This window comes from Falco peregrinus, chromosome 2 (assembly GCF_023634155.1).
Source record: "Falco peregrinus isolate bFalPer1 chromosome 2, bFalPer1.pri, whole genome shotgun sequence".
In the NCBI taxonomy this organism is placed as follows: domain Eukaryota; kingdom Metazoa; phylum Chordata; class Aves; order Falconiformes; family Falconidae; genus Falco; species Falco peregrinus.
Genome location: NC_073722.1, coordinates 50177447 through 50203094, shown reverse-complemented (window position 1 = coordinate 50203094; position 25648 = coordinate 50177447). Strand labels below are relative to the sequence as shown.

General features: G+C 38.2%; 1 protein-coding gene across 4 annotated transcripts in view; it reads left to right on the top strand.

Annotated features, from left to right (window-relative positions):
• SORCS2 (sortilin related VPS10 domain containing receptor 2) overlaps nucleotides 1-25648 on the top strand; it is a 579304-nt gene that overhangs the window by 477860 nt on the left and 75796 nt on the right. For all 4 annotated transcript variants that reach the window (XM_055796804.1, XM_055796801.1, XM_055796802.1 and 1 more), the window contains exons 8-11: nucleotides 713-802; nucleotides 13353-13532; nucleotides 18861-19007; nucleotides 20382-20484. In XM_055796804.1, the coding sequence (XP_055652779.1) occupies nucleotides 713-802; nucleotides 13353-13532; nucleotides 18861-19007; nucleotides 20382-20484 (520 nt within the window). The remainder of the gene's footprint in view (nucleotides 1-712; nucleotides 803-13352; nucleotides 13533-18860; nucleotides 19008-20381; nucleotides 20485-25648) is intronic.

Below are 25648 nucleotides of genomic sequence, written 5' to 3'. Positions count from 1 at the left end.
CACATGCAAGAAGTTGTATTACGTGTTTTACCTCTCTATTTAAGCATATAATCGTGTCTTTAGGACATAGCACTGACTTTCGAACTGACTGACCAATGGATTCAGCGTTGCATCATTATCTTCCATGTGGCATGTCAGCATCTTGCACTGGGAAATGTTTTCTCTTGTACAGAAAATATTAGTCAAATATAGTGAATGCTTTACATAACATTAACGTGAACTTATTCAACATTTTTTGCTCTGCTTTGAATTGTGCTGTTGAAGTAGCACTTGCCCTTGAGGTGCCTCGTGTTCATAACCAGTGTACCTCCTCTCTGCCTCACACCTGGAGGGTGCTGCTGCCTGGACTTATACAAAAGGGCAAAGATGTGGGAGGCCAGTGAGTACACAGGTATCAGTAAAGATTGGGGACAGTGAGATGCTGACTCTCAGGTGTTACCCCAGACAGCTGAAATGATAAAAGAGGGAAGTAAGTCACTTTTTTCTTCCATAGAGGAGGAGAACAAAAGAATTTGAGTCTCTCTGGAGTCTATTTTTTCACAACTTTTGAATTACTCTATTTAGGAGCACACTGTGCAAATTGTTCACATGCAAAACCAGTAATAGCTATGTATTTCCATGGCAGGTTAAAAAGAAAAAAAATATTTCTTCCATCTCAGACTCTTTAGATTTGACATAAATTATCACAGCATTCTCTTTTCACTTTGTATAGACAACATCAGCAAATCGGACCAAGTATTACGTGTCTTACCGTCGAAATGGCTTTGTACAGATGAAGTTGCCAAAATATGCATTACCAAAAGTAAGTATACATATTTTTCATTCTATTTAGAAGTTTGTCTTCTTCTCTTTCTACCTAAACTAGTTGTGTTCTTCTCTTTTTTTAAACCTCATTATTCTGACATCACAATTTCTCCCTGTAAGGATTTCTGAATCCCATTTGTGGTATATTCTTACCCTACTGTTTTTATTTTTATTCTTGCAATGTAGTAGCTCATAAACCACAGAGAGCAACAGCATACGATAGTTTATTTGTCATCAGTTACCACAACAGTTTTTGAGCTTTGCTTCCATGAAGCAGTGCTACACACCCAATGGCAATGTAATGATATCAAGCAAGTGTTCTTTCAAGAATCAATTGCAGTTTAATTCCACATGGTGCTTTCTAGTATAAGCATGAATAGTAATATGAGAGTATTTTACTGGTTGATGGAGCTGTATTTCAGTAAAGAATGCCAATATGGACTTTAATTGCTTAACAACATTGCAAGGTTTGTTGAGATGTTCCTTCAGTCTGGCATATTTTTATAGTGACGGGGTTTCTATATTTGCATAGTAAATTAGCAATAAAACACCGACACGTATTTACATATGGGCTAACTGATGCAATTGAATTTTTTTCCTGCACAGAAAGTTAGGAAACACTTTATTTATAGTTAGAAGGTTTCTGCAATCCTGAAGAAAAATGGCGTGGAAGTTTTAAAGACCCATCTGGATAAAACCCTCAGTAACTTGGTCTGTCCTGACAGCTCACCCCGCTCCGAGCATGAGGTCGGTCTGAAGACCCCCAGAGGTTTCTGCCTTTTCATGTGATTGCCACCTACTTAGGAGAAAACTAAGGCATGTTATCTTTGCATGTCTTGAATTGCACAGGTTTAATTCATCACTCATCTGATGAAGGACAGGGAATACAAGGCATTTCCTTCTCTTGTTACTGTTATAAAGCAAAGAATGTGTTTAATATCATTTTTTTCATCATTGATTTTTATTTTTCTATTGTAGTCTAAGTGGTGGTCTGAAGTCTTCTGGTATTAAATGTAGAACTTATGAACAAAATCCTCAAATCAAACCCTCAGATATTAGTTGAACAAGACTCTGAAAATTGGATATACTCCTAGTAGCACTATAGAAATAGCTATATATTTATTTATCTATCTATCTATTTCGACAAGGAGTTTATAGCTAAGAACAGTTAAATATATCAGCCCTTCCACATAATTATTTCAGTGTTTTTAAGGCCTTCATAGTAACCTTTATGCTTCCTTGGGGGAATTTGTAATTAGGAAAACAGCAGGAGAATATCCAGTTTTAAATGTTAAAACATGCCAAATATGGACACCCCAGGGGACTGCAGCCCTTGGATGACCCACACCAGGATAGAAGAAGACAAGGGAGGAAAGCAAAGAGTAAGCAAGGACTGGCTGAAAGAAACCCTTCTGCAGATGACCCCAACCTCCTGCACAGCCCTTTGCCTCACTGAAGGAGTTCGGAGGAACTGAGTTAATGCAAAGTGAAAAGGGAGTTGAGAGCAGGAAGGAGGGAGAAGAGGTGTTTGATTAAGCTGAGCCTAAAGAAGGGGGAGGAAGGATGTTTCCCCAAGTGTTTGTTAATGTGGTTTGTTTTGGTTTTTTCCTCCTCAGTACCTGAATCAGTAATTTGAAGTGTGTGTTACCTGGCAATAGATTAAATCAGGTAACATTCTCCAAGTTGGGAATGTTTTGCCTGTGGCAAATTTCCTGAAGTGCCAGAGCATTAGGGCAAATGTTGACTATGCTAACTTGTGTGGGGAAAGGTTGTCTGTTGGGAAACAGAAGGGCAGAAATCTTGTGAGAGAGACCAGAGCATTTCTTCCTTCTGCTTCTGGATGGCCTGTGCAGGAGGAATCTGTACCTTTCCATTGCAGTTTCCTTGTCATGCCCAGTGCTCTGGTGCATTTGGCCATGGCAGCACTTTGTCCTTCCTGATACTGTCATCACATAGAAGATGGACACAATAAGTCAATTTTTTTAATAGTTGTACAGTGTTTCAATTGTAGATGGTAGTTCATGTGTGTATAGTTACTTACTTCAAGCATTCAGGAAAGTGGATTATTTTTTAACAAGTTCAATGTGTACTGTATCTCCTTAATGATACATGACTCTGATTTAAATATCCATATTGCAGTACACTATACTAATAAAGGACATGCTATTTGGGTTCAGATGTAGCTAGCTATCTGACAGATCTGAAAAAATGGGGGGAGGCTGTCAGAACTCAAGAACTATATGAGACTATTGTCTTGTAGGCATCTCCATTTGTAAAAGGTGAGCTTGCAAGAAGAGTAGCAAATGTTATGGGAGGGCTGGAGACAAAAGCACACAGTGTGTGACCTAGATCTCTGTCCTGTGGAGCTTTCCTTAGCAGAAAAATCAGTTTAAGAAGTCCTCCTCAGTCATTTATTTTTCCTACTCTTCTGCAGCCTACTATGACCTCTGTTGTTTTGTGGGACCACACTATAAACACGACCAGTGTAGCAATCTCTGTGAAAAATAACCCTGAAAAAAAGTGTAATTTGTTTTTTAAAAATGCAGATCAGGAGGCAACTTGTTTGTAGAAGAAGACTGAAGAAGCCTCCTCACAAGGGGGAGAAAATACTGAGTCTTAAAAGCACTTCAGTAGGGAAGGACCCACTACAGGTGGGAGCTGAATCCAAATTAGAAGCTGAGCTCAACTTCATAGTGTTGGTGATTATGTATTTTTAAAAGTGCCAGGGAAAGTGACAGGTATTCTGGGTTCTGAAGTTCTCAAATCATAAGCACCTTTCTAGGACATTTGCTTTAACCATATAGAAGTTATTTTCTCCTGCAGTGTATAAAATATGCAGAAGTAATTGTTGGAAATTCTCGGGCTGGAAAGAGCAGAGAGCAAACTAAAGGATCTAATCACCTCTTTTAGCCTTAAAATGCATTATTCTGCAAAGGGTGCTTAGTTTACTGGGCCCATGCCCTTACTGAGTGCATTTCTGACATATTCAAAAAGTGTCAGTCATAATAGCCTAGTATTTCTGTTATATGTAGTCTGGATTGTTTGAAATAGGGCTGCATGCTGAATTCTTTGTCTTGGAAAATATGGGGGTTTTTTATTTGTCTCCCCCCCCCCCCTCCCCCCCTTGCTAAGCAGATTAACTTGAGGCTTGACTGAATAAATAAATTAGAAGTTAATGGTTTCATTTTGGATAAAGTCAATAGCTAGCTATGAACAGTGACTGTGTCATTTGGAAAGGGATATTTTTATGTCCTTTATAGTCCAGGCAGTACCAAATGAGTGGGATGAAATAAACTATCTCTAGCATTTTGATGATACTTCCAAGAGAAGTTTCATTGGTATCTGCACACCACAGAGCTGAAAATATCACTAAGAGGGCCTGGAAGCCAGACATCCATTAGAACAGTGGTGCATGTGAGAGATTTTAACCTTTGCTGTAAAAGATACCATTTTTCTTTCTTTTTTTTTTTTTTTTTTTTAATGTGATTTGATACCTATACATGACAGCATAAATTTTAGATACTCAAGTAAATAACACAGCTCTAAAACTTTTCATCACACCATCTTTCACTGAGAATCATCCAAGTGCAGTAGAAATGTATCTTCCAATCCCATTTAAATGAGGGGAAAAGATTCATATGAGCAGAGCACTGATGAAATTTTTGCAAGCAGCAGTGTATCAGCAAAGGCACTGGCAAATTCAGAGTACATCTAGAACATGTGACTGTGGAGTTGCTACTTTTATGGCAGTAAGAGATAAATAGAACAAAAGAATTTGCAATCCTTATTATTTTTTTTTAAGATTGATTAAAAACAATAGCTTTTCAAAGAACTGAGGTTTAGGAGGTTTGAAGTATTAGATTCTGCCCAACCAGGAGATGAAGCTGGTCTGAAATAGACTATATTTATTTTTTCTCAAAAGAACTGAATGAGGCTCCAAAAACTCTCTTTCCAAGTGGTCTCTGTAAAATGTTACATGTTACTGGCTAGAGTTTTTGAGCAGTGTACTGTACACAGTGATTGTGTACAGGGAAGGAAAACTGTCAGAAGATACTACAGGCTGGTCAAGGATGTATCTAACAACATCAGGAGAGCTGTGCTGGAACACTGGCTCTAGCCTGAGGGAACAGTGCTGGGATCTTCAGATATTATTCTTTTGCTGCACAGATGCATTTCACAGTGATTTTACATATGGAGATAGAATTAACATTTTCAGATGAGTAATTAGAAAATGTTATTGATATCTTATTTTCCTTGCAATATGAAGTGGCTGAAAATCTGAAAAAAAACAAAAAAAAAAAGGCAATTGCTTTATATTGTCTGTATTTGTATTTTGTTTGTATTTGTCCAAATGTACCCTCAAAGAGAAACGTAGAAAAGGATAAATGTCCTTGGACATATCTCAAGGCCTCCTTACTTCTAAATCAAAGGCTGCTAAAAGCAGCTTCCAGCCCAACTTTACATGCACTGAGTTTCTAGGCTCCAGCTCCGCAGTGCCACTTAGATCACCTTTTTGTAACACATCATAGCTCTGTTTATGTACAGAGAGCAGAGCCGCTGGGGGCCACCTAATGAACAGAATTCAGATTATTTTTTTTTAGCTTTTTCTCCATGCTGTTGAGAGATTTACATTTTTTTCAGTAGCATGTTTGACGTTGACTACATTGAATCGCACAGCTGTCTCCTTCATTTGACAGAAGTCAAGTGCCAGCTGCTGCTAGGCAGGGTGGTACCAAAGGTAGGTGAGACCATATTAAAGGCTGCTGTATGCTCCCCAAATTAGAAGAGGAAATCTGGAGCTTCTGTTTTTAAGACAAATTGGGGTTTTTACTGTATTCCATTTTTCCAAGGTTGCTGGTTCTCCGCTGCTAAAACTAGATCAGAAGTTAATAACGTGTAGGAAGGGAATATCAAAATCATGCCAAGAGAAGCAGCGTTGGTGTTGACTTGGCTGGTTAGGCATGCAGGAGTGTTCCAGGGAGACCCAGGGAGATCCAGCAATCTCCCTTGGGCTGTTTTCAGCCTCAAGCAGGGTTTTAGCTGCCAGGGTTGGGAGAGCAGGTCTGCCCAGGGGCACAGGCTGCAGCCCCATCCAAAGGATCATCACACTTGTATTACACAAAAGTTCTTGCAGTTCTGTTTGCCCTTTTCTAGAGAAGTGTGGTGTGGAGAAGGAGGAGTACGTTGAGGTCTGGTCCTTATTCAGCATTTGGAGTCATGCTCTAATGTGACTAAAATAAAGGAACTAGTTCATTATGAGAGTTTAAGCAAAAAATTAGCAAAATTGCTGACCAAACCAAAAAGTCTGCTACAAATCACAGTAGTTTTACTGTTGCAATTTGGAATCATTCATTTATTCTGAGTCCCCTTTCCACCTCTGGTAAACAAACTGCATTGATAACGATCTCCTTTTATGAACTGATACAAGACATTCATTGATTCTACATTTGTTCATGAACGATACAAAATCTTAATAATGTGAGATCTTTATTATCTGTTATATGCTACTGCAATTCAGAAAGTTTATTTCTGAAAAGATCTGGTGTGGAAAAAGCTTGTTTCATCTATTTTGATCTCTGTATGTCTTTTCAATCTTTGAAATAGGCAATAACATAAAAATTTTCAGGTAACCAAGATACAAAAGGGTACAGGGAAAAAAATAAACAAAAGAAGAAAAATATCACATTACCTTAAAAATAAGCCTTTAATGTATTCATGGTAATATGACTCTCCTATACACGCCTTTTATCAACTCTATATATTCTTTTTATTTGATTATCACCTAGTGCCCTTCTGAGGGTCTCGAAACAGGCCCACCTCTTCCTTGCCTCATTCTGAGATATGCATCACTGTTTTAACCACAAGTTTTCTTTCAAACAGCCCTGTATCATTCAACAATAGATATAACACTGTGAGGAGTAAAATACTTGGGGCAGTTTTACTCTTTCTCCCTAAATAGCCATCAATCTTTTGAAGCATATATTCCCTTCTCTACCAAGCTCCCTCTTACCACAACTTTTTCAAGGATTCCTTAAATGGGTCCATCATTAACAACAGAAATGGCAGGAAAGGTTCCTGCAGCTCCTTTGTCAGCAATATTCTCTTGAGGCTGTGGCTGCATGACGGTTGAATTATGAAGTATTGAGGCTCTAAGAGCTCATTTACCAAGACTCTTAGTCTCCCAAGAACTGTTTCTTCACTGGGCTAGTCCCTTTCACCACCTCTGCCATCTGCCGCCCTGGGAGGCTTTGGCTGTGGTTGCTCCTCTGTGCCAGGCAGAAGAGCAGTTTTCAGCTGCAGCAGGACTACTTATCCATTCTTCTGAAAGTCCGTTGGAATGGCTGTTGAACAGAGAATAAAGGGGGGCAAAACAGAAATACAGGTAGCAGTGGCATTTGATGCAGAAGTATTCTTTTCCTGGGCAGTATCATGGCAATAGCCAGTGGACCTGAGCTGTAGCAGCAGTCTGGCTCCCTGATCATACAGATAGGTGGATACAAGGAATTGTTCTTTTCTTCACAGTGTAACTTGTTATTGATTTCCCTCTTTGCACTGTTTTACTCGGCCAGGCAAGGAAGATTAGGAAGATTATCTTTGGGATATGTTCCATCCAGTCACCTTCATTGTTCTTAAGAGATTACAGGGGTATAAATGTGGTGCATCTGGAGGTCAAGGCTGAGGCTATGCAGTCTTGAGTGTTTACATCTGTTGCGTTTCTAATAATTTACTTCTCCTCGTTCTCTGTTTAATTTTTCACTTGCTTCAGGCTAATGTATTGCCCAACCACAACATTAAAAGATTGCAAAGGGGAAAAATTCTGACATTAGACTGAAAATTGTAAGATTTCAAAACCCAGAATCTTGATATTATACTTTGTTTGCCTTACTGACTAAAGCACAACAGCCCTGCCCGTGTACTATTATGCTGGTTATGCTGAACCTTGCCTACAGTGTTTTCACTTAATGATATTTCCTATGTCATCAGCACATTTTACTACACAAAGGAGCACTGGCTTGCAGTACAATTCTTGTCATCTTTTATGTCCTTCTGTCTTCAGGGTGCAATTGTGTTTATTTGTGTCATAGGGTTTCTTATCACAGTTAGTATAGTAAGCCATACTGAGCATTTCTTGAATATAAATTTCTATAAAGTATTAGCAGATTTATAGGCTGATGAGCTGCTAAATGTAGATGCTATGGGACTGTATACAATGAAAACAAAGCATTTTTCTTCCCTTCCTCCTCTAAAAATCTTTCTTTCCACACTCCTATCCTCTGCTCCCCAAAACCCCAACTCTTCTAATATAATGCTTTTGGACTTCTTGACTGATTTATTTTTGATTTGGTGTTAGTTCAGCCTTCTGTGAAAACAGACGCAACTGCATTAAAAGCAGATCAGTTGGGGAAAATCTGACTGATCGTGTTAGTGAACTAAGTTAAAAGTAAAGAAATAATTCTCAAGTGGTGTCGATGTTTTTAAGAAGTAACATTTGATCATTACTCTGTACTTGCTGGAAGAGTTCGTGGGTGCTTGTTCTCCATGTCATGGCTGAACAGGCACAGTTCTTTCAGTGTCACGTGCACACCCTCAGACTCATTTATTTTGTTTAACAGACCATGTCTGTCCATGCGATAGGAAGTTTCTCTGAAGTGGTGCTCATCTTTTGGCACAATTTGGCCTTTTATACATGTCTAATTATTTCTAGTATCACTTTGAAACCCTCTTTGTGTTTATTTGAACAATTATGGTCTCTGCTGCTGATCTAAGGTACAAACAGCAGCTTACAAGTCCCTGAGAGAGCAGGAGTGGTATGACCTGTCACTGGATGCCTTGTTTAATCATACCAGGTTTTAATACACAGGCTTTGATCACGTTCAGGATTCATTTAGCATTTTTGTAGAAAAGTAACTCCAATTCAACAGATTTCGAGCTGCCTTTAATTCTAATGTCATGATCAAGTTAAAATACTTATTTGTCTAGGTTTTTTTTGGTTTCTTTAGCATAGTTAAGAATGTATAGCTCTTGAATTAAAAAAAAAAAAACCACAAAAACAAAACAAAATAAATCCTGCCCCCCTCAGAAAAAAACCACACCAAAAAACAACCCCAACCCAAAACCACCCCCCCTCCCCCAAAGAAAAAAAATCCTGTCTCTTTAATGGTATTTCTATTTGTATGTGTAACATTTCAAATAATCTCAATAAGGTGTGTTTTTATTTTCGCCTATTTTCACAGGATTCTACACAACAAACATGGAAAAGATCTTGGGAGGTCCTTTTCCAAAGCATGGTCATCTGCCTAAACCAGTCCTGACAGATATTTGTCTAACTGCTCTTATCAACTCCCAAGGATGAAGATTACTTTCCCTCCCTAAGCATTTTATCCTCAGTGTGTATAAACAGGCACTACTATAGAAAGATATCTGATGTCTATCCTAAATCTCCATAGCTGCATTTTATACGCAGTATTTAATTCCAAGTAGACTTAGAAGACATTTTATTCTGTTTTCCTTGGGTGGCTGTTTACATTATTTGAAGGCTGTTTTCTGTCTGCTCTCATCCACCCATAGGGAAATGACTTTGTGGACTTGATTGCATAGTAGATTTTAGAGCACTTTGCAGGCTTCTTTGGTTGCATCGATAAGGTAGATCTATCCCTGACCCTGAGTTGGTCCACTGTCTTGGATCTATGAGCACTTTCACAGATTTTTTAGTGATGAACATACAGACATCTGTACCTAGTGTGGTGTAACAGTACCCAGTAAAAAGGAGGATGAAGGGAAAGTTGTGACAAAGGAATTCACAGAATATAGTGCACAAGGAGCACCTTAGGAAACAGAGCAGCAACATCTCATGGGGGTTTAGAGGTTACATAAGGAATTTTGAACAATACAGCTAGTAGCATCTCAGAACTGTACAAAAGCTTACAACCTAAGAAGATGAGATAAAGTAAATGCAGAATACTGGTGATGGGGAACCACAGTCTGTTGCTGATACAATTTGCCTTGGTAAGCTTTAGAAAAACAAAGGAAAAAGAAAAATGGTGAAAGCATGTATGCTTGTATCAGCAAGACATGGGACAGAGCAGACATGGCGGACTGGACAGAGCAAAAGTGAAGTATCGGAGATGAGGGAAAGAATGTCCATGGAGGAATGGGCATGCCACAGAGGAAGCAACAAGGTTGCTACAGCAAATCTGGAAAAAGATTCTGCCTTGGGACACCTGAAAGTGCATGGACCTTCTCATTTGGGCATGGAAATGAAAGTAAAGCACAACAGCTCAAATACTGAATGTATATTAAAAAGCATGGAGACAAACAAAAATCTGAGTAGTGACAGTAAGGAATATTCCAAAGCCTGAAGATCTCTTGTATCAGCAAAGAGATCTTTGTAAATGATTTTGAATAAATCATGTGTGAATGGCATAATTACAGAAAAAATTAGATGAACAGTGGGACTTTGAGTTGCCTGCAGAATGTGGAGAGAGAAAGCAGGAGATCCAGCAAGAAGGCAATTGCAGTAATCCAAGCATGAAATCATCAAAGAATAAATGCTTTCCTTATAGGATCTGCTGAGAATACAGCCTAAGGTAGTATCTGTGGCCATGAATTAGACAAAGCAATAAAAACTTGCATTACCTCCATCAAGATATGTATTCTTTCTCAGATGTCCCTACTAGTTAACTCTTTAGTGACAGTAAATTCTGCCTAGCAATATTTGCTGACATCGCATCTTCACGTGCTTGTCATCTGTTGAGCAGTGCGTAGCTGGGCTGAAGGTCTGGATTTACACAGTAAAGACCCAGCCTCTGTATTTGTCAGTCAATTTCTTCTTCCTCTTTAAAGTTTCACCTTTCCAGGATAGGAATAGTACAAAAGTGACATGACAGTTTAGCTTTGTTTCAGCTAGTCTGGTCATCCAGAATTAGCTAGGTTTTCAGCAGTCTGTGGTCATCCAGGATTTTGAAAGAAAAATTTAAAAATTGGGCATGAAATTGCAGTTTTCCTTACTTTGCCTATTAATTTTCCCAGACCATTAGATCATGACTGTCTGGGCAGAAAGTCTTGTGCAGGATTATTGCAAGGTAGTATAACTGAAGGACTGGTTTGTTTCCTGAGGGAAAAGAAATCACTGTGAAAGGAAAATAGTGGTAAAGCCAAACTGGAAATCTGAAGGTGTAAATTCTGAGTGAAAGGAACAAAGTTCAGGGCAGCAGAAGGGCAGTTTCACTTGCTAAAACCAGGATCTGTTAGGTTCTTGACTCAAAAAAAACCCCAAAAAACCAAAAAACCAAAAACAAACCCTTGGCATCCAGCAGTCTGAGTGTACAAACCTCTTTCTTGGTAACAATCACTGCCAAGACAAAAGTAAACTCTCTTTTGTTGCAGTAAAATTCTGCAGTCCAACCCCTCTTTCTTCCACCTCATTCCTCCAGTCTGCCTGAAATGTATCCTCCTGTCCTGCACCACGTTTTGGTTCTTTATGTGTTGCTTCTGCTGGCTCAGCAGCTCCTACCTGACCCTGAAATACAAGAACCACAACTGTACCCATCTTCCCAGTTCTCACCTCTGCCACCACAGGCCACCTGTGCAACCTTTACCACTCCACCAGCACCTGGGGCAAGGAAACTGCCTTGCCTATATTCACTGGAATTTTGCAGTTGTTTGCGGCATTGTTTAAATGTTTTATTATAATAATATAGATTATAACTTTGCTGAAAGCTCCTGGCATCACAGGAGAGGAAGGATTTTCTTGAGATTTTCACATGAGAAAAAGAATAATTTATTTATTCCTTCTTTTGACTCTCTGCTTCACTTCCATCCTTACTTATTGGATAATCAAGGGAGCTTTTCTTACACTTCAAAAGAAGAGAAGAGGTGAATTTAGTATTGGAATTGTAATGTGGGCTACCCTGCCTCACATTGCCCTGGTGTAAGGCAGGAAGTGAAGCATGGTGTACATTTAAAAGTCTCTTTAAAGAAGCTGTTGGGATCAGTTGCTGTGTTTTTCTGGCATTTGTGCCAGACAATCTGCTTCTGAGTAATTTTTGAGTACAATAAGAAAGAGAACTATTCATGGGATTCTAAACAAAAATCTACTTCAGTAAATAGTTCAACATGAACATCTTTGAAAATATCATTGAGGAATCACTGATAGGAAACAAGTTCTTTTGTGTTGAGGTGTGTCACATATGTAAAAATACTTTAAATTTAATGAAATGAATAGTTATTTAAAAAGCATCTTTTGTTCATATAACAAAATCTTTCAATTGTATTATTTTATTTATATTCATGTCTCTTTTAATCTAAATACCTTAATCACATAATGCATGTTGCCTAAAGTGTGACTGCCATACTTTGTCAAGCATTCAGTGTTTCTCTGTTACTCACATTTTCTTCAGTCTCAACTGGATTTTTACAGAATTTTATTTTTTTATTAGAGCTCTATGAAGTTGTTTTCTTGATATTTTGTTATTTTTTTTTAAAGCCAATTTTCCCCAAATTCATATTATCTTGACATTTAGGTATCTTTATTTAATATTCACTCCATTGCCATATTTTTTTCCAGTAATAAGGTGACCAGAACTGGATACATTATCCCAGTTAAGTACCAAGGTCATAAAGAGTTTACAAGTCTTCAGTTTCCGTGACTAGATGTCATTTCATAACTTGTCCCAACATCTGCCTTTATGATGCCCTATTGCAAACTCATGTCCTTCTTTTTTTTTTTTTTTCTTTCTGTTTTCTAAGCTTAGTTCAGTGTTGCTACTTCCTGATTTGTTTCTCTTCCTGATTTGTTTCTTCTGTTTAATATTACAATTACATTGTTTTCCCTAGCTGTGCATTTTTTGTCTGAAAAGTCTGGAGTGAAGAAGTGGAGAAAACTGACAGCAAGCTGTTGCAATATCCATGCCTGAAATTCTTGACAAATGAATGCAGAATGTGGACTTCCATGTTATTACTGTTGAATATTTAAGCGTATATGCCTACATAGATAGATAAATTAGCGTTATGTACTAAAATTTATATGAGCTGTGTGCATGATGTGTACTATGTCCTTTGTGTAACTGCTGTCAATGATATCTAATACTCTTTGTGCTGTGTTACCTGAACAAAGTATTTCTTAATTCCCTAGGTACCTGGGGATTATTTTTCAGATTACCTTTGTTTTTTCATTACTTAAGTTTTGTCAGTGTTTCGTTGATCTTATCCAGATCTTGGAAAACCATTTCCTATTTTTGTCTTTTACTTATTTTCCCCTTCTTTTCAAAAAGTCATTTCCCATAGAAGTCAAGGCAGATCACAGCTTTTGCACAGTCATGATTTTGGTCTTCACTAAACTGGTTTGCAGTCTGATAATCTGTAGCCAAAAGGCACTAACACCCCCTTAGAGCAGTGGGATACAGCATGTTGATTAGTATTATTTTGAGAGATTGCTGTTAATGAACTTTCAGATGCATTCCCCCCTCCCAGCTATTAAACTGTCCTAGCTAACTTACTGAATGTAAAACAGAAATTATTGGAAAATTTTGTATTTTGTTTTTCTACAGGATTTACAGATAATCAGTACAGATGAAAACCAGGTGTTTGTAGCTGTCCAGGAGTGGTACCAGACAGACACGTACAACCTGTACCAGTCTGACCCACAAGGTGTTTACTACTCTATCCTGCTGGAGAATGTCCGGAGCACGAAGCAGCCAGAAGAGAACGTCCTGATAGATATTCTGGAGGTAGGTCTTTATCTCTTCCAGTGTGTGTAGTCTGTGTGGAGTTGTTTCTTTGTTTGGTTGGTTGTTTGTGGTTTTTTAATTATTATTATGAACATAATTAATTTTACATTAATATATTTTCACATTTATCTTTAACATAAAAAGACGAGGGTTTTGTTCTTATTGATAGTTCACCATTACTACTTACATGTTTTCTTCTTGCCCTGCTAATGTACTGTGCACTCTAAGAACTGGATTCTTGTTATGGTGTTCCATGGAACTGCAAACCAAATCTGGCTGAGGGTTTTTTTTAAGATATTGAAAAACAAAGTTGGCAGCACAATTTATTATTGAAGTAAGAAGTTATGCAGCCGCCTACATACAGCTTTTTTCTTCTAGGTGACTCAGTGATACACCTCCTGACTTAGAGCAGGACATCTTTTAGACAGTAGGGTCTTAAACAGTAATCCTGCAAGCCTTGCCCTGGGTTGTGTTAGCTCTGACAAGTAAGGAACCAACAAAATTAGATATTGGACAGCAAATCCACTTGCTTTCAGGAGGTATTTTGTGCCAACACTATTTTCTAAGAGACAAACTGTCCTGTAAACAAATCTTATCTTGGATTTTAACACCAGTGCACTTGGCAAAATAAAATACAAGAATATGGTCTTTTGGAAGAGTAGCACAAACTGTTATCAATTCTGTTCCCATTGATGAAGACATTTAAATGTAATAAGGTGTCTGTTTGCTCTGGTTCTGTTCTTTCTTGTAGCACGTAGGACTGGCTATTACCAGAATATTAAACTAAGGGACCTCTGGTCTGACCCTGTTTGGCCACTGTTGCACTCTAATCTGCCTGGTGTTAGTTTTTTTTTAAAAATAATAATAAAAAAAAATATCGTCGAGTGCACCAGACTTCTTTGGAAAAGGTTTGTAGTAATTCTGGATACAAGTTGTACATTTACAGAGCTGTTATAATGGCTATAAATAGACTCTCAATGGGGGAAAACGATAGCAGTTTTTCCCCCCTTATATCCTCCATCTTTGTTTAGCTTTTTCTTTCCAAATGGCTGTAGTAAAACAAAAATGTCTATCATTACCAATTATTATTTTATAGTCTCTATGTTTGTAGAAACGGGGCTTCCTAATGAGTGAAGCTATACATTGTGTGTAGCCACATTCCCACAGGGTGATGTATTGGGAGCATTAATTTGCAGCTCTTTGCTCCTGGTCACTTGTGCAGGATGCAAAGCTAAAAGAGAGTCAGGTGTAATCTCTACTCCCTGTGTCACCTGTAGTGCATAATTTCAGACATGTTGTACAGAAATTCCACCCCTGGCTGTCCTTTTCTCTACAAAAGTTATTTAGTTAATTCAGTTTCAGTAATGATTTCAGAATTTCACAAGGTTACTGAGGGCATATTTGATAATGTGCGTGAGAGAGAGAGAGAGAGATCCTAGATTATTGTGTGTGCTGGATTAATTTGTAGGGTTGCATTTTAAATAAAATGTGCATATGATAGAGTAATTGAAAGGCAATACACATGGAGCCATACAGTTTAATTTTTTAGAGCTGTTTTTTGGAATAGAGTTGCGTTATAGGAGAACACTCTTGCTTGCTTACAATAAGAAACGCTACAGCTTCCAGATACTTTGTATGATAAATAATTAGTGTTCATCATCTTAACTAGAATGTGATCAAGTACTCATATGTACAAACGATGTATGGGTTATTTACACAGTACAAAATAACTATTAAATATAACATGTCCTTGAGGATGGACATTTTTTTTGTCTTGTCTGGCTTTTGTCTCTGGGCATTTTAATGCAAATATCCCATGCTGAGAAGAGAAATCCTCAGTGCAACAGAGGCAGCCTCAATGCTTGACAATTTCTTTTTCCACCAGTGCATAGTTCTCCTTAAAATTTGCACTTTTCATCTTTGTTATCTTCTGCTTGACCTCACTTCATCTTTTGCTTGTACATCTGCTATAAAATCTTTTATGAGTTTCTACCTTTCTGCATTCATTATCTTTTATATGTTTTATCTTTATTTGCACTGTGGTTTTTTTTTTCATGCTGTGTGTGTGAAAGGGGAGCAATTCCCAAATTATTGCTCAAAGAAGGAAAGAAAAAGAAAGGTGAATTATGAACTGACTGTCCAAAAGGAGCATGTCCTTGAAATTGTATCAAGTGCTGCCAGTGTGAACCAGTCACAAATATGAGATAGGCATATTTGCAAAATGGATGTGTTAACGTACTACTTCTAGATTGGATCTTGTTGTGGCTGCTCTTATAAATAAGAGCTACACAAGTTGCACTATACATTCTTCATGCTTTTTTTCCCAAACAACAAATCATATATATTTAAATTTTAATCACAAACTTGTATTCTATAACAATATTTTTTGTATATCAGTAACTGCTGCTAATAAACACTGTGGTGCCATGTGAAGAGCACTTCTTGCCACCAATAAGTTTAGCATATTGTTTGGCCTTAAAATTGGGAATGTAACAATGCAGCAAATTAATGTGTCACAGAATACATAGTCATAGGAGAAAACCTGTTTAGAACATGGATTTATAAGTTACAATGTGCTTTTCTAAGAGTCCTGGGGAACAACTAACCCCTGAACTGTTTTGGAAAATAGGTGCTCTAAGAACTAATCCAGAAATCCAAAGAAAATCAAAGGAAAGATACTTCTGATTTTCCATGTGTTTGTCTATCTTGGGACTGTTCATCAGAGTAACTGAACACTCCACAATGTTGAAATGTCTTCTTTTCCATAGCACCTTATTATTAAAATGAGTCTTCCCTTCTTGGTAGAAAGATACTAATCTGCCAATATTAGATTAGGGAACTGAGTCAAGGAGTAGAAAGTTCAGAAGAAATTGGGTGCCTCAGCATCACAGTTGAAATCCAGAAGGTAGATTTGACGTACAGGATTAACAGAATTTACAGAAAGAAAGAGTCAGATGCATATTTACATAGGTCACAGGACAAAAAAAAAATAGAAAATTATACAGAAGGGGTGGGGGGATTTAAAGGTGTCATTTTTTTACACACCATAATTTTATATTACTTATTATTTTTTAGGGTAATGCACCACTCCTAACATCATACTTCTGAACTTGTTCAGAAGACAGATGCCTGAAACTTATTTCAAGCAGGGTTTATGCCTTTCATTCAAAACACAGCTGCTGGAGTGCTGGTCATCTTGTATCTGTTAGAGCAGCAGTAAGAGAAGTTAACTGACACACTGGAATAATTTTTATCACAACCTTTTTGTGTCTGATAGATTCAAACATGTATGCCCCATATTCTAGAAAGGAGAAGTTACTCTAGCATTTTGTCAGGTTAGAGTTCGGACTGGGAATGGATAAAAATTGTAGCCTGACTCCTGCTGAATGATTAAATATTAATTAAACAAGAATGAGAGAAAAAAGAGAGAGGAAACAAAAATATTCATGAAGCAGCACTGTTTGCCATCCACAAATTAAGAGGGAAAGCTCAGTTGTAGTCCCTGATATGATAGTTGTTTAAATATTTAATAATATGTTCACTGGAAGAAAGACAGGCACAGAAATTGAACCTCAAGTCTGCCTTCCCATGTAAATTTTGAACGTGCAGGCTTTTCAGTCATATTCATGCCTGTGCCATCTCTAGGAGGTAGAATATGTAACAAAGCCCCAGCAAGATGAAAGTGCTTTGAAAGTAAAGAAAGCAGGTTCCTCATCTCTTCCCTGCCCTTCGTTTTCTCACCTGCATTGCAAAATAGTTGACTTTTTATATTATGTTTGACTTGGAGGTGAATCTGGGCATCCAGCGTCCTGGATAAGTAAGTAACCACACATATGGGGTTTAAGAAGAAGCTCATGAGATAGTGGAGTGTTAAAATGTCTATACAGAATGCAGTTATCTAAACAAATATATTTTCAAGTTCTAGGCTCTTACCATAACCAGCAGAACATTCCTATTCTGTAGATTTGGGTGAATTCCTTAGAAAAAAGGCGTATATTTATAAACAATAGGTATCAAATCTGTAGTCTGCTGGAAGGGGTGCCTTCTCTTCACCTTAAATGCAGATTTTTGTTAAACGAATGTCAATGGGAGTTGATAACTGGTAGTTGGCGGGGGGTGGGGGGGGTGGGAAGGAAACAGTAAGTAATTCAAATACAAAATAAATAGTAAGTCCAGGAATTATTCATATCAGCAAGAGGCAAATATTCCTGATTATGCAAAGAGCTGGCTATCTTGTGCATTTAGTTGTAATGAATGCTTCAGTTTTGTTAAATGTCAGCACATTAGCAGATTAGAGAGCTGTACTATGCTGGAAATGGTATATGAGTTGATATACATTGTCAAGACTTTTTCAAAAATTCAAGAAGCCTCATAAATAATCGCAAGGGAAACAGGAGCACTCTTAAAGAGACCTTCAGATTTATCTCATGCCATTGGGTGGAATAATAACACCTAACATGAAAGTTAGGACTAGAACTAAACATAATAAGGTGCAATGGCAATCATATTGCTTCTAAAAGTTTTCCTTGTTAATGTTGACACTCTGAGTTGTAATAATTCTCTAACACAGGTTATTTTGAAATAAAATTACTAAAGTTGCCCAAGAGGAGAGAGAGTCTCTAATTTAATTTTTTTTCCTTTTTCCCCAGAGGTTAAACAGGTGAAGGGAGGCTAATTGTGTGGAGGTAGACTGAGTATGGAAGCATTTCAGAGGCTTGATAGGTTGATTCAGCCTTCACTGTTTCTTCCCCCAATTATCTATCTGCATTTATTTTCTACAAAAGGCAATTGTTCTCCCTAAATCAGTGTTATTTTAAAGGATATTATATTGTATTTTGTTATTATTTGTGTACTATTTGTATGATGTGGGTCACATGACCAGTATAAAAGTCAGGTTGCTGTCACAAATTGATTACATCATTTGCAGAATAACACTTTAAAGACATCCATATTTTTAAAAAAATGAAGAGCTGTAATTTTAATAGTAGTGTACACTAAGGCTATGCCACTGTAATTTTTTTTATTTTGCTGTATAAACTACATGTAATTTGATTAGCCTTCTGACATTGACAGAACTGGATATCCTTTTAAAATACACTTAGAATTACAAATCAGTTAGTAATTGTCCTCCCCTTTCCCCTTTCTCACTTTACTCTTATCCTTCTGCCTTTTTTTTTTTTTTTTTAAGGTGTATTATTCACTTTCCTAGTGGAAGAACTACCCGAGATACACAGTTCAGAGCCAAAAAAGAGCAGCTAATCAGGGATAATCCTTGTTGAAAAAAATGTGTATGTGCTTTTCATTAACCCTCTTTCCTGCATGCTTCAGGTCAGAGGTGTAAAAGGAGTCTTTTTGGCCAACCAGAAAATTGATGGGAAAGTTACAACTCTGATAACCTACAACAAAGGCCGTGACTGGGATTTTCTAAACCCTCCAGACATTGATATGAATGGTAAACCGACAAACTGCAAACCTGTAAGTGGCTGTTTTTAGCCTGTCTTTTCTCTGAAGTACACAAGATTTATTTGTATGGTTGGATGTGCAGTAGTTCCAAGAGCCCAAGAGCTTTGTGCTGAGTTTTCCAGCCAGATTAGTAGGCAAATCTACTTGCACTGCATGAGCTGTGGTTTCACAAGCTGTTAGTCCAGTCATCTTGCAGAGTGAGTAGTCAGGACTCTCTGTTGCACCGCTTTTGTATTTTAGATCACTTTGACACAAAGAGGACATTTTTTCTTGTGTATCAACCACACAATGCAGTTCAGAATAATCACGTCAACAGTCATTTGTATCTGGATATAAGGGACACATCATCAGTCAAATAGAGCTTACCAATACCTTTTCTGTTTCTGTCTTTCATATTTGTGTTTCATCTTAAATCAAGATGAGCCTTGGTTCCCTGTTAAAGGGAACTATTGACAGTTGCTTGAAAATAAACACCACACTGCATGAAATAGTCCTTTCTTTTTGTAAGATAATGTTATTTTGGTTTGTTTAGATGTGCCAGCTATGCATAATATTGTGTTATTTTTGAGGCTATACCAAAAATCTTGTCTTTTTCTCACTGACTCTGCTCCTGGGGACTCCATGCTCTGCGTTGTTGGGTGAAATAAATACTTTTAGTCCTGCCACTGCCAGAGCCTTGATCCCTCTCTACGTAACAGAAGCGGAGGGCTGAAGCTGCTCACTCCCTTTTGAAGAATTCAAGACTGTGCTATGTGTTTCAAGCCTGCAGGGCCTGATCCAGAGCTCTCTGAGATGAGTGGAAAGACTGCAGTGGCAGCAGCAACCAGGTGGTGCTGGCAGCCTGCTCCTGGTAAAGCTCCTGGCCAGGTTGCTGTGAGCAATGTGACCTTTGAGTGCCACTGCACAAAGAGCAAGAAGCAGTAAGTTGCTTAGCAAGGAGAGATGTCCAAAAGTCATTATCCTATTTTTCATAACACTTTTTTCTAAAAAAGGAATTTCAATACAAACAGGTTTTTTCTAATCATCATTTTACCAATTACCTGGGACGAACAAACACGCCTTACTTGTTGCTGTTGCTGTTGGCATTTTTAAGCAATTATTATGTCAGAAAGGTGTTTTATACAATAATTTTATCCTGACTTCTTTGAGTTTAGAAATCTTTTTGTTGAGACAGTGACACACTACACAGATATGACCAGGGATTGTTCTTGAAAGCTAAGGTTGATATTTCTGACAGGAATTTGGCTCCATGGGCAACAGCCATTCTTTTTCTCTATGAGGACATGCATTGCTGAAGCTGCTTTGGCTGGGATTTCATTATTGTAGGAGCATAACTGTTACCAGTTACTTTATAAACCTGCTGTTGTCGTCTTCTTCCCTCACAAGCCTGATTGCTACCTTCACCTTCATCTCCGCTGGGCAGATAATCCCTATGTGTCAGGAACAGTCCACACGAAGGACACTGCACCAGGGCTCATAATGGGGGCAGGTGAGTGCATGACATTATGTTTTAAGACCTGAAATGTGACAGCATTTCTTTGTATATCTAGTCTTCTGGTTTATAACAATACCATACTACAATCATCGGCAAAATAAGACTTTCCCTGCAGAATAATCCTTTATGTGATCTCTTGATCCAACAATTTAATAAAAAATAATTGAAGTCCCAGAGCTGTCTTCTATGACCGATTTGTAACAGTCACCTGGATTCACTATGCTTATCTGTGCTGTGTAGTACCTCCTTACCCGTTGGTGTGGTGTGGAGGAGTGATGGTGTCTGAAGGACTTGTCCCGCATTCTTTTTCTCTTGAAGTGGGACGTAGGGCTTCCACCATCATGAATAGCCCAGCAAATCCAATAAACTGATGTAAACAGTGGCCAAGCCTTTGTTCTTTAAGCTTAGATACAGATAATTTGTCTTGTAATTTTTATTAATTCCTTCCTTCCTAAAGAGAGATAAAGTGAAAGAGGCAAATCTGTCTCTGTGTTGGGAACAATGCTGGATGTGACTTCTCCATTATAACATACAAATGGAGCCATGGTATTATGAAGTGGCATTTAATGAAACCAATTCCATTGCAGTGTTGACTACTCATCAAGAAACATATTCACATGGCTGTTTTATTTTGTGTCCTTGTGATTCATCTATTCATTTTATTTAATTTTTGGGGGGTTTGTGTAAAAATTGCTGTTCTAATAACTGTTCTAAAACCTTTTTTAAATGGAATTAGTTTATTCTTATATTATGGATATGTTTAGGTGAAAAACACACCTGTACTGCTTCTCTTTTTGTAAAAGTGTGACTGGTTTCGATCAATAATAGTTTCTGCCTTAGTTTACACTAACCTCTTAAAAACAGCTTACTAAATTGAAAATTTCCTGAGAATAATATGGTGAACATGTTTGGTGTTTAAAGAGAATAATAGCTGCCATTACTTCAATATAACCGCAGATTCCCCCTAGTGTAAACAGTTTAAAGTATTTTACTGGAGGCAGATCTATGTGGTGAATTGCTGCTATGTTTTTATTGACACAAATGAAACTAAAAATTTGTACAGTGCCCTTGTAGATACATCTTTATAGGTATTTAATTCACATGTTAGTAATTCCAATATGTCAAAAAATAACTTCTGTCTCATGGACCTTCTTTTTGCATAAAGGTACCGCTATTCTAATGTAGGTTCTTATTTTTAGCCTCAATCTATTGTACCTGAATGCCTTGTAGTAGCAAATTAAGCACCGAGGTTTAGTCAATTAGTCCATTAGTTTTATTTAATTTTTCTTAGTCCTTGCATTATAATCTGATGTGGTAAATCGATATCCGTTGAGATATTGGGTTCTTTTCTTTTGGTTAGGTTTTGTGGAGGTTGTTTAAGTGCAATGTTCTGAGACAATATTAGGAATGGCATGTTAGAGAAGAGTATTTTGCCCTTAATACCTTCCTGGAATGCAGGGGGATTTTATCACTGTGACCTTGTCTTACCATGGCAGGTAGGTAAACATGTCAATGGCTTTCCTCAACGTGAAAAAGGAGTGTTTTTAGTGACATCCAGATATCATTAAGAACTGAACTAGTATGAATCTGCATTGATTGGGAGCAACCTACATTGTAGTGGGAATGGTTGGAATGCACCCTTGCTCATAGCAGCTGGCTAAAAAGCTGGGAGGGATGGTATGGAAGTGGGAAAAATTTGCCCAAGAGTAAGTGCAGTATGTCCTTTCTCTGGTAGAAGGTCATGTAGTTGCAAACAGAGCCAAGGGACTAATTTTGGAGTCTTAAAAATCCTAAAGAGCAACTGCATCACCTTGCCAAAAAACAACTTGATTTTTGACTTGCATTAATATTATTTGATGTTCAGGTCATCTGGATTCAGTGCACATGTTACAGTCTTACTTATCTGGTGAACCTGATAGTCTTGTAAACTTACATTTCTTATCAGAAATACTTTACATACAATGAACTTGAATTTGATCTAGCCTGATCCTTGAAACGGATAATCTTATGCAAATCAACAGAAGTACTAGGTTCTTAGCACATACAGAAATCAGATTATGTGGGCCATATCACACACTATTAGGATTTTACTGTTAGATTTAGGGAGAGCATATGTTCTGGAAATGACTGAAGATGATACAGATCTGTGAATGTCAGTTGATCACACTGTGTCTGGGAACTATCAATGCCTTGTGCTGTGAAATAGGGAAATGTATTCTGAAGGTGAAGTAGGTAAATAATTGCCAACAGATAGAGGAAAATACTAATACTCTGGCAAAATACTGTACAGTAACCTTATTAATAAAAATGTGTAAAGTTCTGCTCATCAGTTTTCAGGACTAGTGAGCAGATGCTAAGAAGGACTACTTGGAAGTTGATGAAAGTAGAGAATATTTACAAAAGGAAGCTCATTAGCTGAGAAAAGTAAAAGACAATAAATAACATGATTTTTTTTTCCTGAATGCGTAACCATGGGGTTAGAAACAAATGATGTTAACAAGTGGATAGGAACTTGAAATTAGAAAACAGCCATGAAGTTCATCCTCTCAATAAGACTGTCAATCAAAAAGTTTAAAAAAAGAACAAAATTCCCTTTGACATGGAATTTGGCTACTTTATAGGAAGCTTATACAGTACAGAAACTTGTGGTTATGGAAAAACTAATGTGGTGGGTTGACTGTGGCTGGGCGCAGGGTGCCCACCAGAGCGGCTGTGTCAGGGCCCTCCTCAGCTGGGCAGGGGGGAGGAAATGTAACGAAAGGCCCGTGGGTCGAGATAAGGGCAGGAGGGTCACTCAGCCAGTACCGACAGGGACAAAACCGACCCGACTTGGGGAAATTAGTTTAATTCATTACCTATCAAAATCAGAGTAGGATAATGAGAAAATAAAACCCAAATCTTTAACCACCTTCCCCCACCCTTCTCGTGTTCCCGGGCTCAGCCTCACTCCCGATGTCTCTCCCTGCTCCCCCTGAGCGGCACAGGACTGACCCCAGCCCCTCACAGCTGCCCCTGCTGCCCCTTCCCCCCAGGGGGAGGGTCCCCACACGCTGCCCATGCCCCAGCCCGGGCGCCCCCGGGGGCGCAGCCTCCTTGGGCACCCCCTGCCCCGGCCTGGGGCCCTGCCCGGGAGGCCGGTGGGTCCCTGCTCCCCGCGGGCTCCATGGGCTGAGGGCACAGCCGGCCACGCCGTGATTTGACCCAGCTATCTGCGGGGCTGCTGCTCGTACACCTGCTCACTCCTCTCTCTGGCTGCAGTTGCTGTTGTGTAGAGTTCTTCCCCACTTCTGAAATACTTTGTCCCTCTGCTGCTACCACCGTCGCTGATGGGCTCGGCCTTGCCCAGCGGCGGGTCCATCCTGGAGCCGGCTGGCGTTGGCTCCATCGGGCATGGGGGGAGCTTCTGGCAGCTCCTCACAGCAGCCACCCCTGTAGCCCCCCACTACCAAAACCTTGCCAGCAAACCAAATAAACCTGACCTGTGACTTAAGCAGAGTATCAAAACTATCCTTGAAAATCAGACCACAGAGACCACTGCATATTGTTTTAATCTAAAAAATAATTGAATGGTGAACAGCATTAATGTCTAGGGCACTTGGGGAAAATTCAGTACGATGTTGAAATTGCATCTTTTTAAACTCATATTTACAAATAAAAATTCTGCTTTATTAAAGTTGCATAAATAGTTCAGAGGAATACATATTTTAGCTTATGTATATATATAAATTTTACAGACAAAATACTGAATTTTATAGCTGCATATTAAAGTGTTCTTTTAAATAACTGCTTTGCTCCCTTTAAAAAATGTAATAGGATTTTGCATTTACATTTGATTTTCGTGCATTTTAATCTTGGCAACAGCTTCTGTTTCTCAGCATCGGCTATGAAATGTGTGTCAATTGATGTGTAAATTTTTACTATAAACTTGCAAAGGACTTTTCCATGAAAAATGTTTAGGGAAGTATAGATTTTCCAGGTGCTAGTTTACAGTAATTGTCTGCTTAGTTTCCAATCCAGATGGCAAATCAAGCAAGCAGTAAATTCTGCGCATTCATTTGAATTGAGGAAGTGCTAGAAAACTTCAGTTTACTTTTTGTCATATCAGGCTGAAATACATTGTGATAACTTTCTGTCATTTTTCACCAAAGTAGCATACCAGGATGCCACTATAAGAAGCATGAGGGAACGGGAAGATGATTCAGTACGTTTTGGAGTGATCGGGCAGTTCACTTGGATTTTTCTCATGTCAGCATGTTCCCCCATTCTGATGGTGTGAATCACTCCCTCAGCCGAAGACATCATTAGCTTGCCAGGCAAAAAAGGTCTTATCTGGAACATTTAAACTCAAATTGGCTGAATGTTTGTGGCTACAGGTTTACTAGCCATGAGATTTTAGCTTATTGTGCATTGACTGAAGGGATGTTACAACTGTATTACCTGTAATCTAGGCAAGGCACATCTCTCGTTGGAGTAGGTGTCTGCCTGTATGCTAAATTTAAGTGTCTGGAAAAGATTTTCCATATTAGGAGAATTATCAAAGTGTTGCATATGGGGATTATGTCTTCTTGCAGTAAGCAGTCTAAAATCACGTATAAAAATATGGGTAAATGCAGTGATAAGTAGCACTTAAAACATGTACGTTAATAGTAAATTTTAAAGGAAAGTAATCTTCCATATTTGAATGACCCAGTAGGAACCTGCAAAATGCCTGAGCAAAGACAAACTTCTAATTACTCTTGAGATCAGTATGTGTTTTTCACAGCTATACAACCTTTTCAGAGAGTTTGGCTGACCACCAGTCATCACTAAAATACATTGTGTGCTTTCACATCCTTGTGCTACCAACTGTTAAACTGGAATTTGAAAATTTACAAATAGCTTGGGGAGCTATGTTGAACAGTAGTTAGTACCCCTCTAATCTAGATTTTAGGACTGCCAACCCTGCATGGATGGAATGTGTGATTTTACCCACTTATTTTAAAATTAGCTTTTACTCAGGATAAGTAAAAAAGCAAGAGGATTTCCTGTATCCAAAAGCACAGTTTGAAAATTTTATTAGAATGCAAGCAACAGAAATGAAAAATTACTGTTCTTAATGAAAAGAACCAAAACATAGGCCAAAATGTTTCCTTTTGTTTCATAAATTGAAGAAACAAAA